The sequence below is a fragment of the Phalacrocorax aristotelis genome, chromosome 12 (assembly GCF_949628215.1).
Source record: "Phalacrocorax aristotelis chromosome 12, bGulAri2.1, whole genome shotgun sequence".
Lineage (NCBI taxonomy): Eukaryota > Metazoa > Chordata > Aves > Suliformes > Phalacrocoracidae > Phalacrocorax > Phalacrocorax aristotelis.
The window spans coordinates 2,626,382-2,643,166 of NC_134287.1; the positions used below are offsets into that span (position 1 = coordinate 2,626,382).

Genomic DNA, 16,785 nt, shown 5'->3' on the forward strand with positions numbered 1-16,785 from the left:
ATTTGTGTTTGGATGATGAAGTTTGAAGAGTTCTCATCTGTGTTGTACCAGTCTACTCCTACTCACTGGGTTAGCTGTAATTACAAGGAGCTAAGATATCTTATGGACGTTATGTACCAGGCTGCAATGTTCAGACCTTTGAGGTAAAGCATTTTTCTTGTAGTTTGTCTTGTTTTTATTGTTTGACTTGTTGATGTAGAATTTGGAAACCTGCTTTTAACATTAGGATTGAGATTGAGTGTGTTCAGATTTACCTTGTCAGCTCAGATTTACCTTGTGGCTTTGATTTGGACATTCTGGGTGGCAGCTTCACACACTCTCACTGCATCATCCAGGCTAATGCCCTCAGTCCACAGTCCACAGATGTAAACAATCTGATCTCGTGGCTGCAAACTGCCTTCCACACTGGCAGGAGAGCCAGGCACTATCTCTAGCACATAAATACCTTGTAACTTGCTTCCAGCTCCTCCTGTCAGCTTCAAGCCTAGAATAACGCAGAGAAAGCATCCTTTGTGGCAGCGTGTTTTGAATTTCACTGTCACTGACACACAGCCTAATGGAATAGGTGTGAGCCACTGAAAGACAGGCTGAACAAATCACCCACATTATAAACAACAGTCTTGCCCCAGTGAGATGGGGTATGAGAGCCAGACTGGGAGAGCGAAATGCAGTTAGATGGTAAAAAGGTATGGAGAAGACTTAAATGGTATTCTTCATCTCTATGCTTCAGCTTTCCCATAGTGCTTTATTTCACCTGATGTTGAATAGTCATTTGAATAAGACACTGAGCTGCATAGCAGTAAGTCCTTCATCACCAGAGTGCCTAAGTGCCTTGCGGTCTTTAAAGTGACATAGGGAACGGAGGCGTTTGACAACTGAGGAGACGGGGTGCAGTGCAAAACAGAATTGTGCGGTGGTATTCAAGCAATCTCCAAACAAGCTCTTTTCTGAACTGGAAACAAGATGCCGTACCTGAGCAAATACAGCTGTACTGTTTCCTGGGTCTACAGGTTTATCTGTGTGCAGTACTCACCACATTCTGCAGAAATACCAAGATAGACCGTGGGGATTTCTTTTATCACTTGTTTTGCACAGTGTAGATAAAGCCTTGTGTCTGTGGTGAATCAAGGATTTGAGCGGAGGTTTTTTGAATAGCAAAAATTGCCCTAACCAGTGGCTCATCCTTCTTAAACTTTGCCTTTTTTTTCCTTCCTTTTTTTTTTTTTCTTTCCCTCCAAATAGATCTTTACATATCTCAGCAGATAGTAGACATTATTATCTAACTACCAACAACTTCTCCATATCAGTAACAATATGGGACTGGACATCTGCCAGAAGCTTCAGCTGATAGGATGATAAAACAAAGCTAATTTTTCCAACTATCTTTGTTGGTCTAATAAAGAGATATTAGTCTTGCCGAAAATAAAGCTCTCCCTTTCTCGGTCGTGGGTGATGGAGGAGAGCATAAAGGTGTCAAGGTCACTCAGGATCATACTGATCGAAGACCACAGTTGCTTATGATTACCTTACGATTGCTGCAATCCCTGTGCAAAATAGCATGCATAGTGTTTACCACACACCTAGCTGTCCATTGGCACCTTTTGTGAGAGTAATTTCGGGAATCTCATCTGGCCTAACAGAAGGATGCGGGTCACTGTCAGCACGACCAACCACAAGGTGCAGATCAGGAGAGCTCTGCAGTAAAGTCAGGGCTTCATTGCATGGTAAAGGTGTGACATCAATTCCATTCACCTAAATGACAAACCAGTAGAATCATGTCACAGATCTCATTGACCATCACGTACTTCTCCCTCCACTCTAAATTTTGCATACAAACTTAAATTAGTTTTCACTTTCTTGTTACTGCTTTGCTGCAGTATTTAATGTCAGTGAATGCAACAGTGAAGATTGTAGTAAGATTTCTTTTTTGAACTTTTTTTTTTTCTGAATGCAGAGTTTTCATAAAAATAGCTGGTTTTTTTTCCTTGAAACTCAAGGTCTTGTAGCAAAAAGAAAAAAACCAAGGAAGGCAGCCTAATGCAAGACAGTGAAGATGAGCCAGGCTGAAAAGCAGCTTTATTCATACATTACAAAGGACATAACTCCTGCATCCTTTGTATGACACTTATCCTGTTACATTAATTCAGTTTGTGTCATTTAATTGAGAAAGCATTTAATGTCTCAGTTGTCTTGCATTGCTGCTAGATGATTCATGTTATCTGCCTGGTCATACAATCTATTCAGTCTGAAATCTGGCCTACTGAAGTCAGCAGAATTGCATTTATTATAGGATCCGTTTGCACTTGCATGCCTAAATATGAGATAAACTGGACCCTACGGAAGGAAGAATACCAAAGCTAAATGACATTCATCTGCAAATATTCTCTCCTCTGTATAAACTCAAAGGATTACTGTACCATAATGATCCTGTCTCCCCTTCTTAGTCTTCCGTCAGACAGGGCAGGCTCATTCAAGATTTCATCAACATACAGGCAGTTATCCACTTTGTTAAGCACTACAGAGAATCCATAACTGTTGTTCTCTGACTTTTTCAAAGTCACGAAGATCTCCACTTCCTATTAAAATAAGCACAAGATAGGTTCGATGTAGGCTTTTTTTGTTGCTTCATTAACATTTTCCATTATGTTTTATATACAGATAGCAATCAGATCCTCAGATGGTATAAATAAGACCATACATAAGGGTTTCTCTGATCTGTCATTGCCTTATTCCAGAATTAATTTTACTTCTTTTTACCTAATGCAGCTTCATGGTGATTGATTGATAGGGCCTAATAAGGCAGAGAATTCCAACCGGGACTGGAATTTTGGCATTTGAAATGTGTAAAGGCTTGGAGCACTGTGAGCCGACACGCTTTGCTATAGTAGGATGCAGAGGTTATTGCTATTGCTGTCCCACTGAAGGAAATGGCTGGACCCAAATTTTGTCCTCAGTGCTCTCAAATTAGTAGGAATTCAGAGCTCATTAGTGTCAGCAGGAATGCAAGTTGTTCAGCATTTGGCAGGACTGAGCCCTGTATTTTGAGTAGTAATTAGCACAAGGATCATACTTTCTTATCGGGACATTACAGTAGTATCATGTAACAAAGTGATTTTCCACATGGGTTTAAAACACTACACAAAAAACCCCAAGTAGCTGACTCCAATTAATTTTAGAGGCTACTAGAGGGCTCTTAGGCCTTTGTACACTGGGAATAATACTGCATAATGCTGGAAAGTTGAAGAAATAGTAAAATGGCAAGAACAAGGAGATGGCCTTAAGGGAAGGCCGTCCCTTAAGGCCATCCATTTCCCTGCTCTGGGTCTCCAGAGGTCCCTTCCAACCCCTACCATTCTGTGATTCTGTGAAGCGGTAAAGAATTCTGGAGAGCTGGAGAGGAAGGTCTGCTTTACTTGACAGTTGTAGACATTCAGGAAAGTGAAAAAAGCCATGCAGAAATAGCATAGATAATGACTTACAATTAATGTTTAAGGATTTTGCATTCTTAAAGTTGTTTCTTTTCCCCTTGTCATATTCTACCTGCTAATAATGTGGCGCCTATCACATACCCTAGTGCCATCTTCCTTTTCTTCCTTCTCTTCATCTAGTTCCTCCAAGTCTTCCCAGTCATTGTCACTGTCATGTGGCTCTCTAGCAGGCAGGGAAGATGAGAAAGGACCACAAACACGTGGTTGTGGGGTCGCCATGGCTGTGGAGAGTGTCTCGGAGCTTCCTCCCCGTGAAAGTGAGGTCACAGATGATGAGCTGACAGTGAGATACTCTTCATCAATAGGGGTTAGAGAGAGAGTTTCAGGCATACATTTTGTGTTCGATAGGTCATCATCACTCTTATTAAATATGTGGCTGGAAAATAAAAAGATTGCAGTGCTGGGGTTTTCCTCCATATGCTTTATCAGATGGCCACTGAAGAGCCTACTGCTTATACACAACCTTATTTAATTTTAACTGCAGTACTAGTTATGGTATGAGATCGCTGTCTGGTTCCTCCAGTGTTACTATAAAAATAAGTAAGTAATCAATATTTTGCAAAGCTAGTTAAAAGATTAAAAAGCTTTCAGAATTTGAAAACAGCCATTGCAAAATATTGCATTTTTTAAGGCATTAATTAATACTTTGGTTGCCTCTTGAAAAGAATAATTGGACAATTCCTACACCATTAATTATTTCATCTGCCATAAACAACTTATCTGGCAAGCGGTATGCACATTATGATACTACTACAATTTTCATATTTGTGTTTTTCTTGAAAAAGGAATGCCAACTGCATTCCTGGCTCCTGCAGGTCTTTCCTTGGTAACTAAAGCACAGACCAGAAGCGTGAAATATTAAATGATTCTTGTCGCTCCGTAAAAAACACAAGTCCTGACTTCTTTTTGTAAGCCTGCTTTTATTCTTGTGCTTGCCTTGAAGCATGGGTTGTCCTACAGCAATCAATGGATTTGTTCCATTACTTGAATTAAAATTATTATTGATTTTATTCCACTATATTGGAGCATTCAGCACACTTAGTGTTCAAGCCCAGACTGTAATCATATGTGTTGTGTTCAATATTGTTTTGGCTGTTGTCATTAATGAACGCTAACAGACTTCTATAGCATTGTCTCCCATTAAATTTACCATTAAAGCTAATAGAAATGCTTGAAACACATTTTTTTTCTAAAGTGTGTGTTTTCTTCGTATCAACCTTTATTGAAATATTGCTAAACGTCTTTAATCTTAAACACACTTCAAATGGCATAGCTTTTATTAACGCTTCACGGAGCAAAGACGCCATGTCATTTCATATATAACAGTCGCCTAGGATCTTTCGCTCTCTGATCAAACTGAACTGTCTGCCATCTCCCAAGCAAACATCTACAACTAAAAGGAAAACAAATTGTGTGTCTTGTGTCAAATCATAGAAGATCCCCAGTGTTAAGCTCTTGTTTCAAAAGTTGTCTATAGTCAGAATGAAAATATAAAGCGAAGTAGCAAAATAGGCATTTTGGCTGGTTATGGCTAGTAGCCTTTGATGGCATCTTTGAAATACTGACGAAAATAAGAAAAACTCATAGGCTTATGCTGTATGTCCTCAGTGAGGGAAGAAATCTAGTCTGGTAGCTTATATCTGTGCAGGGAGGAAACGAGAATTTGGCATCTCCAGTAGCACGGCAAAGCTGCGAATGAAGCTGACAGTTTGTGCTTTAGTAGCTGGACAACAGATATTTACAGTACTGTGGGAGAAGACAGGGGTAATTACAAGAAATGTTTAAGGCAAACAGCAAATGCAATCTGCTCCTTTCTTTTGGGGACAGGAAAGAAAAGAGTAAGTTCAATGAACACTGGTCAAGGTGGGTGTCGTAGACGCTGTCACATGCTAGTGGAGTGCTGACTGACCTTCAGAGGGTATGAAAGGTGTTTGCCAGAGCTGCACAGGCTCAAAGCAATGAGCCAGCCGTGGCTTAATCGCAGCACAGCTTTGAGTCCCTCTCTACATCACCATAGGAAATAACATGAGTCTTGGTCTTGCAGGCTCATACAACGAGCTCCACTGACATGCTCGGCTTTCTTTTGGAGCCTTGTGACCCCTACACATGGACTATGGTTTAATGGTTTTCAAAGCAGCTGTTTCAAAGATTCTTATTGGTGGCAATGAGAAGAATTAAAGGAATTTTCTGTGTGAAACCCCGAGCAGGGAACTTTTAAAATTCATATCCGAAGATTTCTATGTTTGCATGAAAAGATTTGAGCAATCTGAAGCAAGAGATTTCTTCATTAACTAAAAGGGATTCCTTCATTAGTGACTATGTCCTTCTGGGGTTTTTAATACGTTTTTAGCTGGAAGTCTCATTTAAACTGAGATTACATTTAAAATACTGTTTAAAACACATACTGTCTTAAACTGCTCTGGCAGCCTTTTGGAAATGCAAAAGCTGAAACTAAATGATAGTAAGAATGTACCAAACAAAAACTTTTATTTCAGAACTTCCTTCTTGGGAAAAATCCAAAGCTTTTCTTCGCATTGATATTTTCCCACAAGAAACTTAGTTTTGTTGAAACTATATCTCTTGGCAAATATGTTTGCTACGGACTGTTTGCTTCTGCTGGTTTTATTCTCAGCAGTAGAGAAGCATATATGTAAGCAGGAGCTTCACTCACGAACGTGAGTGAACCTTCTCCTCTCAAGACAGAGGAGCTAAGAGTGAGTTGCCATTATGGCCCCACTTGACTTGCAGTCAGCTAGTGCTGTGGCTCCCCAGAGACGGGCATCTCTGACCGCCTGTGCTTGACGAATGTCCAGAGTAACATAAGGATTTCGGGCGATTGTCTGGAAAAACAGAAATTAGTTTCTAGATAAAATTACCAAAGTTGTAAGTTAAAGGCCTCTAGAAGGCTATTAACTTGTCTTTCCACCAATCCTTTCTGTTCTGACTAATTTATGTTCTTTTGCACTGGGAAAGATGATTAAAATGGAACGGATCATCTTCTGTGTGCCAGTGTCTGGTATATCCAAAAGCGTGTAAAGGGAGGCTGAGTCCATTTGCACTGTATTTTATTGTATAGTTCCTCTGGCTCAGGGCTTCTATTGGCTTCTGAAGACTGGAAAATAACTTTTTTTTTTTTCCTTGATCACAGTTTGTCTTCTGAGTTTTTTTTATTTTCTCTGAAAAAATTTGAAATTAAAAGATCATACAGTAAGAAAGAAATTTTTGGTGCCTCTTTAAGTCAACTCTGAGAAAATTGAAATTAAAAAACATGTAATAAATAAAAAAGTCTTTGGTTCCTATTTAAGTCAACAAGAGTCTTGCCACTGATTTCCAACAGCAGCCAGCTTCAGCTGAACAGCATAAACAATTACAGTGGTGCAGCACTCGTACAACTGTCTTGCAATGCAGAGTTACGCAAAATTCTAGTAAGACGAGAGTAAGTAGACACAGCAGATTAGGATAGTCAGCAAAAGATGGTAAAACAAAATCTTCAGTAATCAGCAGTGATTAGAAGCAGATTGCCCTGTACTTAAACCTAAGCAAACCTCTCAAAATCCTAAGAGCTGAAGGAAAGGCTGCGGAGCAGATTTCATTATTCCTTACCTTTTGGCCCATTCAAATTCACATGGTGAGTAGCAGTTCTGCTTCACTTCATCCTCTAGGGAATGGAGGACTTCAGAACTGGCAGCTTCTTCATGAAACTTCCAAAGATGCTTATAGAATCTTTCCCTGGGAGTTGTAAGTTTCTGTATGAGCTTCTCTTGAAACTCATCTTCCTGCTCTTCGTAAGTTGAGCTGTCCTCTTCAGTAGGCTCACAGAAATCTGCTGCCATTGGAGAATCCAGGCAGTCTTCAAGGTCTGGAGAGGTGCTGCCTCCATCACTGGTAGAATGATCTGTACTATTTCCTACCTCTGTATTGCCTGGCATTTCTGCCACAAACTCCTTAACTGGAGATGGTGCTGGAGTCTATCAAAATAACAGAAAGGTTAGTGTAACTCCTTCTTCATCTCCCATCTTTTTTCCTTTAAGAACAAAGTAATTTGGAGAGGCAATATCAATAAGCATCTGAATGTGAAAATATCAAATGGTAGCTGGTAGGGAAGGGAAAAATACAGGGAGGTACTCTCTCACTAAGTGTCTTCTAGTTTTATGCTCATCTTCCACATTCTTCAGGAGTTCCAGGCAGAAACTACTACACAAGTTCACTTTTCCCAATGAATTCTTTGCTAGAGGTGACCTCTTTTTATTTCTTTTCATATCATGCCTCAACTTTGTGTCTATATTCTCTTCATTGTGTAGAAGTGGCTTCCAGATTTGACTCCTGTGCGACTGACCACAGAAATCAGACCAGGGCACGTTGCAGGAGAGCAACAGGAGCCAGTTTGTTATCTGGAGACGTCCTGACAACCATTTCTGTCTGCCCGTGGGCAGCACTTATAAATCCTCATGGACAGGAGCCATGAGTGGGCCGTTACGCATGGAGCAAGGGTAATGCAAATGCATGTTCGTTATAACAGTACTTGTGTGTGTGTCCATCAGCTGTGTGCAAGAAGCAGGAGTAATAATGCTAGCACACCTAATGGCACTGGTTTAGACTCTGCAGTCTCTCCTGTTTGATTTTTTTCTTCTCCCCTCTCCCCCCCCACAGATTTCGATAACTATCAATAGGGAACTGAATAACCAATTGAAACCATTATTTCATTTATTTCAGTTTATTAAGAGGTAGCCTGGATAGGAAAAGTTCTTTATTTTTCTCTTGCTTTTGGGAATAATACAACTACCTCACACCCATGAGCTATAACAGAGGCAGCTGAGAATATCTGCGGTTTCTGGCTGAGGATCTAGTAGAGCATTTTTAGCAGCATCACTAGAATATCTGCTTGGGCATGTGCTGTTTCACTCCAATGACAGCACTGCAATTCAAAAATTGTGAAACATGTTTATCCCAGTACAACACCTGTCAGATTTGTATTATTTTGGTTGCTAAGGAAGAATCAGTTGGACTCTAGAGGTTGAGCTGAACCCAGGAAGGGAAAGTAATGGAATGGAGGACCTTGGAGAAAAGGGAAGGTGGCATTGTTCAAGACTGGATAGAAAATGTAGTAGTGTTTTTCCAGGTTTACAGAAGCAAGTTTACTGGCAGAAGCTTTGCCTTACCAGGGCGCTCTGCTCTATTTCTGGAAGAACCCCTTTTGGTGGTCTGCAAAGTAGTAGTGTGACTTCTGGAGGAGCTCCTCGCAGCAAGTGCAGGACATCCTAAGCAGGAAGAAGGAATATTAGATTTCTTACGGAACACATACTATAGTACAAGTCATTTTACCAATTGGGATGGAGACAATTTTTATTGTGAATGCTAAATTCCTAGTATTAGTGCCTCTGAGCAGTGTGTGTGGGCCAAAATTCACTACTGTATGATTGTCATATAAGTGGACCCTAGTTTTTATGTGAGTGTGTATCTAAAGTAAGGTCAGTTCTGTTTACAAACTCTTGTTCCACCAACAGACACATAGGTTTAAATTAACTGTTTTTCTTTTCTTGAAGAAAACAGGATTTTCAGATAAATGCATTCAAAATGCCGATGGCAGGGACACGTCATCAGTCAAGTATATCAGCATAGCCCTGCAGACTGCCAGGGCGACATAACCAAAGGTAGACTTTCACAAAGCCCCTCCTTGACATAACATCTGTTCAGCGGCATTCCTCTTGCAGCTATGGTGGGAGCTGAAATACTTAATCTGGGGGGGGAATGCTGGAGGCCCTGCCTCCCCCTTATGCAAAGTGAGTAAAAAGGCTGTACATCAGAGAGCAAGACAGTGGTGGAAAAGGACAGGCTCCAGGTCAGAAAACAGCAAATGGGGTACAATTACACCCCATTAGGTGTCCAGGACTTAGAGCACCTTGTCTTTTGCCCTAGCTATTTATTGACCCAGGTGACCTATCAGTGGGAAGATTGCATGAATTCATCGTTTCTGTTTGTTACCAATCTTATCTGTTCAATGCATATTCATTTACAAACCTCAGAGATTTTCATAAGATGAAAAGATTACAATGAAAAAAATAAATCCACATGTAGCTCTTTTTTACCATTTAATTTCTTCATGTGAGTATAGAATTTCGCATTCCAGGTAAAAAAAGTCACACTGGATTTACCTCACCTGGTAGAGAATTGAATGTGGGGCATGGTATTTAGCATGACAATATGAAATCAAAATGTTCCAATTATGCATAACAGCAACAAAGATTTCAACTACTTAACAACTGGTGTGCATCTAACTTTGTGCATCTGTAGTAGAAAGTTATAAATTAAATAGAGGAAGAAATTCCCTGTGAGAACTCTGTTAGGAAGGAAATTCTCCATAAGAATTCTAGAGGAGAATCCTACATAAAAATCAGATTCATTATATGCAAATTCTGACCCCCTCTGGGGATAATTAAGTTTAAATGCAGTTTCATCCCATTGTTTTTATTAATGCGTTACCCTTCGGGAGGCCCAGTGATAGTACTGGCTGCTACCTGATACAAGAGTCCTTGAACAGGTTTCCCATTCACGGCTAAAATGATGTCTCCGACTTCAATTTCGCCATTCTCCTCAGCCGGCTGCCCTGGAAACAGTCTTTTTATCCTGACAATAGCTCCTCCAAGGTGTTCACAGGCATCTCCTTCCATTTGCAGAACACTAAAGCCGAGGCCTCCAGAATTCTTTGTCAATTTGACTTCAAATATATTATCTGTTCAAAGCAGGGATTGGAAAAAGAGTGGGAGCCGTGACATATGCACCCCCTAAGGAGCTGATGTAAATTATACCCTCAGCAGACCTTTTCCCTGTGTGCTGCAGAGGTAGATCTACTGATACTAATGGCAAAAGAAGGGTTGGTGTTCCTTTAACTTATGCGAGCCCTTGAAATCGCACGAGCTGAATGGGGCGAACTGGATTCTACTCCATCTTGTGCTCACAGACTTTATGCCATCTGGTGCAAGCCCATAAAGGAAGAGGCCCTTTGAACCAACATAAAGAGGTTCAAATGCTATCCTTTTCTGACATTCTTCTCTAACTGTTGGGTAGATCTTACTATTCTGTAGCTGTCTGATGTTAGTTTGGGTCCTGCGCTAACCAGCATGAGCTGGAATCACGACTACTGCTCTTCCCAGACAAGGACAAGAGACCAGCCCTTTCCCAAATACCATACTTGCAGCTGAACCCCATTCTGCTAGGGAACATGTAGAGGAGTAACTGCCCCATGAGAAAGTATGGTTCAGACTTAGTGTTTCTGAGACAGACACGGCATTAATTCATTGGCTAAATTCAGCAGAAGTGGTCTCTGAATCTTCTGCTTTTAAGAACTGAAGTTACGGCCCTGGGGCAGCCGTTCACCCCAGCTTCCTCACTGACGCAGCAGCGCTTGTGCTGGCGCTGCTCTCTTCGGGTAACAGACTGCAGCATCAACACCGCTGCTCTCTGCCCAAGGGCGCTATAGAGTACAGACAGGGACATCCCCCGCCAGCCCCATCTCACGAAGGCTGAGAGAGACAGTATTTATGCCTAGGATAAATTCAGCTACATCTAGCACATATAATTCTAAGTACATCAGAAATATTTTGCTCAGAATTGATTTTTGATAATGCCATTAATATTGCACATTACATTTCTATTCAGTATGCAGTTTTCCTTCCAACCCAGAGAAATTTCCTAGAATTATTTTCATTCATTCCTTCCTTGCACATTGTAAAAAGTCACCCTGAGTTCCTCCTTTATCGCTCACCATCTGTCAGAAAGCAGTAGTCCTTGGTACCATCTGTGAAGGATGTTGCCACAGAAACAACTGCACATTGGTCCTCCTTTCTGTCGTTAGCAGCCAGGCATGGCTCTGCCAATTGGTAGCTTCCTCTTTCTAGAACCAGCTTGGCAATCTGAAACAATGATGAGCGAGTTCTAGTTACACAGTACACAGTGAGCCCGAAGTCTTTTTATTTCTCTTTTTATGAGAATGGGGTTGGATGGGGTGGGAGGGGAAGTTTCTTTTGGCCAGACTTTGCTACTGTGCTTCGTACTAAGTGCAGTTTATTCTGCTGGGTATCTTATCGAGCTCTGCTGTTGTACAAACCTGGCCAGATCTCTTAAGATGTTCCACAGCCTGTTTGTGGGTGATGCCGCAGAGGCTGATGCCATCTACTTCCAGCAGACGATCACCTGAGGCAAAAGAACAAACGAACAAACAAAAGAAGAGTCAAGTTGCTTTGATGTTCAGGTTCTTTGGGTGCAAACCTCGAGGCTACCCATGTTGCAATTGATCTTCATGCTTACGTGTGTCAAATTATGTTACTTTGTATGAAAGCAATACTGTTCATTATACAGCATTCTATAACCAGCACTTAAAACATACCAGGCTATTCTGCAAGTAAATGCAGTGATACTATCTGGTTATCACAGCAACGCCGAAAGTAGGTGTCAGAGTCGCTAGCCTGATGTGCAGCTGCAGAGAGCAGCTGCGCAATGTTGGTATGAGGCTCCTGGATTTTCAGTGGGATATCCACACGCAGTAGAGGGAGGAATGATGGACTGCATGTTACATTTCACTGTTGTATGACCTCCAACCCCAAAGGTGTTTCACTGTCCCCGTGGCAAATGTTCCACACTAACGCTGAGTTCTCAGCCCAGAGTTTTACTGCCAGGCACGTTACCTATCTTTATTTGTCCGTCCTTATCTGCTGGTCCCCTGGGAATAATTGACTTCACGTATATCCCACCGTGACGCACAGTGGTGTTAATTCCACCCTGCAAAGCAGATGCCCACAGATTAGCGTGGAGTCTTCGCGTGTTCTTCCTGTCATAAAAATCAAAGCAACTTACGCATGCACTGCAGAGCAACTGCTTCAGGTATTACTTTTTTTTTTAATAGGGGGGAAAAAAGGAAAGAGGATGTTACTCCAAACTCCCATCTAGTTGCAATATAGTTCCCTAGGCAGTAATCTTATTTTCTCAGGAAAATGCAGTGCGTTTCTATGTGGCTGTATAAAAATATTTACTAAATGTTGATACATTTTTCCTGATGCTAACATAAACATGGGGTTGCATCTTTCAGTCAGTCTCCAGCCCAGCTTCCAAACTATGCAATATCCATTCAGCAATTATTAACCTTTCAGAAAATATATAAAGCATGGACCTGAACTTGTGCAGCCACTTGAGAGCTTACAGCTCAGAGGAATTCCAGATTAACCTAAGGATCACGTTCTGTCCATCTACATCCCCTGGCCAAATTATTATGAAAAATCAGCCCTCAATTTCTTCTGCAGGCAGTGAAATGGCTGTTTCCTACTGCATTTCAACCAGGACTGTAAAGACATCGCAGTCTTGAGGGGTAAATTCACCTTTGACAGCCAGGACAACGAATTGTTATTCAGAAGTGGCAGGTAGTTTTCACTGCTGCCTTCTCTGGCACTCTAAATATAGGGTGATCTGTATTTCCTTATATTAGGAAATAAAATTGGCTAGGGCCCTATTGCTGTCCTTCAGGGTAAGAAGCATGGCTTATCTTGAGTCCGTATAGCAAAACTTTCAGCCCCCCAGCACAGGTCAAAGCCATATTGGGGGCTGTCAACAACTAAACGGTGCCCGTGGGCTTGAGCCCATGCCATGGTCCTGGGTAATCCGCTTGCACAGACACAGCCTCGGAGCTCCAGGAGCTCCAGGGGAGCAGCAAAACTAGTCATGACTTGGGGAATTCTTTGCGTCGCTGCATTTTCTAGAGGCTCTGGCTATACCTCTCCCTGACCAAACTCCACTTTCAGTGGTAGGTCTTGTTCTCAGCTTGAGGAAGGATGAAAAGGGCTTGTACTGCCACGTGCTTTATGCTGGTACGCTTCTTTCACAGACTCAGCGGGCAAGAACGGGAATGAGCAGAGCCAGTACTTTATGCTTTCTCTGTCAATCAATTGGACACTTAGGTTTGAAACATGCCATGCTAACAGTTTTTGTTATCAACATATTTTCTATCTTTGTTCCAGATAAACGCGCTTCCCTGTGCGTCTTGGTCATGTAACAGTTTGACAGACACACTGAAAGATTAACAGTAACACTTGCAGTCACACTGATTCCAAAAGTCCCGTCTTCTTTAACAAGCTCCACAGTATAGATTTCCCTCGAGTCGGTTTCAGATGGAGATGGTAAGTGCAAAGAATCATCTTCCTGTCTCAAAAACATAAACGCTAATGAGACTACAACATCTCAGTAAAAAATGGGGAGAAAAAAAAAGGAAGGAAAAAAGAGGAGAGAAAGTTTCCAGAAGATATAAAGGGTTCGATCCTGCTGTCCCTGTAAGCCTGGAGTGGTACCATTTACACCCTTGTCATTATTTCAAGCCTACACTAATGTTACTCAAAATAGAATCTGTCTAAATGTGCATAAACTGGGTATAGACAGGGAGGCTGTCTAACAGTAGGAAATTAGACACAAAATGTTGCTGTTCTGTGTCTGGTTGAAAATTTAAGAGATTGCAAGAAAATAATCAAAATTTTGTACCTCCACTGGAAAAGTGAGGAGAATTTTTAATAGAATTTTGTGGAAGGGTTTCCCCATTTTTTCACATATTCTAGACGTGTCTGTCATTTTGACATTTCCAATGTAATTTAACAAGCAACATCTTCTGAGGATTTTGTTCTCCTTTCCTCAATTTTTTAACTTCTCGGTTACTTTCCATACTTAATATAGCTGGCGTGTTGGTAAGAGACATGCTGGGCCTAATATTATTGAATAGCATCAAAATCTCAGTTACCTCCACATCCAGGTTATCAGCTGAAGGAACTGCAATGCCAGGGCCCAATTTTGGTGCGAAACTCCGGGAAAGAGCCTTCTCAAGTTCATTTATATTTACGTCCTGTTCTTTGGGGAGAGCTGTATGACAATCCTGAATCTTTTTTCTCCCACTATCTACGCAAGAGATCTCAGATCCACTAGTGCTGTTTCCTCTTGATGGATTCTTTTCTTCATTTAATCCTTCTTCATACATGTCTGTAAAGCCATACCAAAATAAAATATTGCTGAATGCGAACAGTAAGTAAACTTGAAGGCAAATAGTCACTAGAAGTTGACTATTTTCACTGCTAGTTATTATAACTGGCCGTGAGTACCAAGAAAGTACTACTACATCCCAGTGCCTAATAAATACCAGTGTCCTAAGTTAACTATTAGCATTCCAAAGCCACCAAAGGCATTTGCCTTTATACCTTTGGGTTGAGAGATGATGAGCTCCACTTCATCAGGAGAATTCTGTATGATTTTAACTGCAGTATTAAATGAAACACCCTCGAGACTAATATTATTCACAGAGATGAGTCGTCCTCCTTAAAAATAAAAAAAAAGGATAAAACCAAGACAGAGCACTTCTAAATAAGGAAAAAATCCAGAGTAGCTAGCTTTAAACCATGCAAGTATTTTAATTCTAATTAAAAACTAACAACAGTGACCTGGTTTGATATTTCCAGCTCTGTCTGCAGGTCCCCCAGGGATAATTGAAGCGATAAAGATACCGAGGTCTAGTTTTCCTACATTTTCTCCTCCAATAATTACAAAACCTGCAAAAATGAGATAGCATGAGAATGCAGAGACACTGGCACTATTGGAAAATATGAACCTTAGGAACACAAAAGGCTCTTACTCCAATGGTGTAAATTTTATGCATGATATGGAGAATGGGGAGCTCTGATTTGCATGGCATCAAGGTCTTGATTTGGGAGAGCTTTAAACTTCTGTTATAATTAAAGTGTGCTGTTGACTTCAGTGGCTATTTAAATATAATTTCTCAATAAGAATACTTTCCTGGCTTGGGACTTTTAAAGATTCCAACTACTTTCTTACAAGAGCCATAAACTATGTGACCTTAGTATTTAACACCTGCAGGAGGAAAATGGTTTAAAAGCTCATTGGATAAATTTGAACATCATTCTACGTCATGTAGTCTAGGGTCCCCAAGGTGGGCTGCGTAAACCTCTAATGGATATGTAAGAGATATCTAAGGTATCTAAGAAAATTAAGTCTATTGTCAAGTAGTTCAGTTTCACTATCCTAGCTCAGAATATTCTGCGTATTGTGGAATATATTCTTCTCACTGGTAGGATAATTGGGTTTGGGATCAGGATATTCCACTCAGACCTGCACCATTTCAAAATTTGATGTTTAGTTGTATTAATGGTCAGCGGTGAAACCTGATGGTCCTCTGAACTCATCCACAGGAACAGGATACAGTGCAGCATTGTATTATAAATATGATATCCAAATGAGAATCCAAAATATCAGGAAACATTCACGTTAAGCTTGTGTACACATTTTGCACCACCACAGGCAAACTTCTGAAAGTTTTGCAGAACATCGTCTCCCCCTGTGTAAGGTCTAAGATAAATAATGTCCCTGTGCATGCCTTTCAGATGCAAAACTAGACCCTTGTTCCTTTCATTCTACTCCTAGTGCTTGGTCCCCTTGACCTGTGTGGCCTTAGTTAATCCTCTGAAACAAATGTGGTCTTGAATTATGTGCTTAGTCCTTTTTAGTCCTGGAAATTCTAAGTCCTTCGCAAAGATTGGTAGTCTTATTCTGTAAGAAGGATAAATGAGGTGAAGAAGGTTACAACCTTTCTCAGCTTGAGTCAGCAAGTATCAGTGTTAGCACCAGCATCTGACAGTCCCAGTAACAAACCTAACATTCATGTTCCTAACTTACCAAATCCATTCTTAGGGTCACGTTTTAGGCTGACACAAATGATTTCTCTTTCTAGACCACTCAGCAAAGCTTCTTTTTGAATGGCTGGTGATCCAGGTGCTGCAGAAACAAAACAGCTACAATAAATGCAGCTAGAATAAATGCAAGGAGAGAGTAGATTCATATAGTATGCAAAACTGGGGGTTCAGAAATGAAAAAAAAAAAATTATATTCTTGTTTGCAACATTACCGTCACTTCTGAATCAATATAATGCAGGAAGGAGGCTCAAAGAAGTGTTTGGAAATTTGCGTTCTTTAGAGAAGTGTGTGTATGGCAGCTGTGTAAGCCTTTTTATAATGTCTGTTTCTGGGAGAGTACACATCTATCTGCAACATTTTTATTAAGATTAGGATATCTAAAGAGTCAGGTGTGTAGCATCCATTGAACATGAGGGTGATTTGGACACAAAATCTCCTATGGGTTCCTTTGGAAATTCTAGCCTTTGGCCCTGCAGGTGCAATCCCACCAGCACTGGGTGCGATGGTGACTTTTGCAGTGTTAACACCACTTAACGTTGTGCAATTGCCACAGTGTGTTTCAAGTACA

The 16,785-nt window shown here is 40.9% G+C and overlaps 1 protein-coding gene across 1 annotated transcript in view; it reads right to left on the reverse strand.

The window, feature by feature from the left end:
• The window catches only part of FRMPD2 (FERM and PDZ domain containing 2), a 61,230-nt gene that overhangs the window by 22,996 nt on the left and 21,449 nt on the right, over window positions 1-16,785 (reverse strand). Inside the window, exons 14-28 of the mRNA XM_075108108.1 lie at window positions 16,200-16,298; window positions 14,951-15,058; window positions 14,711-14,827; window positions 14,260-14,495; window positions 13,569-13,673; window positions 12,170-12,263; window positions 11,593-11,678; window positions 11,251-11,398; window positions 10,004-10,218; window positions 8,648-8,746; window positions 7,092-7,456; window positions 3,570-3,864; window positions 2,418-2,576; window positions 1,581-1,752; window positions 274-484 (exon numbers count right to left, since the gene is read on the reverse strand). Of these exons, the coding sequence (XP_074964209.1) occupies window positions 274-484; window positions 1,581-1,752; window positions 2,418-2,576; window positions 3,570-3,864; window positions 7,092-7,456; window positions 8,648-8,746; window positions 10,004-10,218; window positions 11,251-11,398; window positions 11,593-11,678; window positions 12,170-12,263; window positions 13,569-13,673; window positions 14,260-14,495; window positions 14,711-14,827; window positions 14,951-15,058; window positions 16,200-16,298 (2,509 nt within the window). The remainder of the gene's footprint in view (window positions 1-273; window positions 485-1,580; window positions 1,753-2,417; window positions 2,577-3,569; window positions 3,865-7,091; window positions 7,457-8,647; window positions 8,747-10,003; window positions 10,219-11,250; window positions 11,399-11,592; window positions 11,679-12,169; window positions 12,264-13,568; window positions 13,674-14,259; window positions 14,496-14,710; window positions 14,828-14,950; window positions 15,059-16,199; window positions 16,299-16,785) is intronic.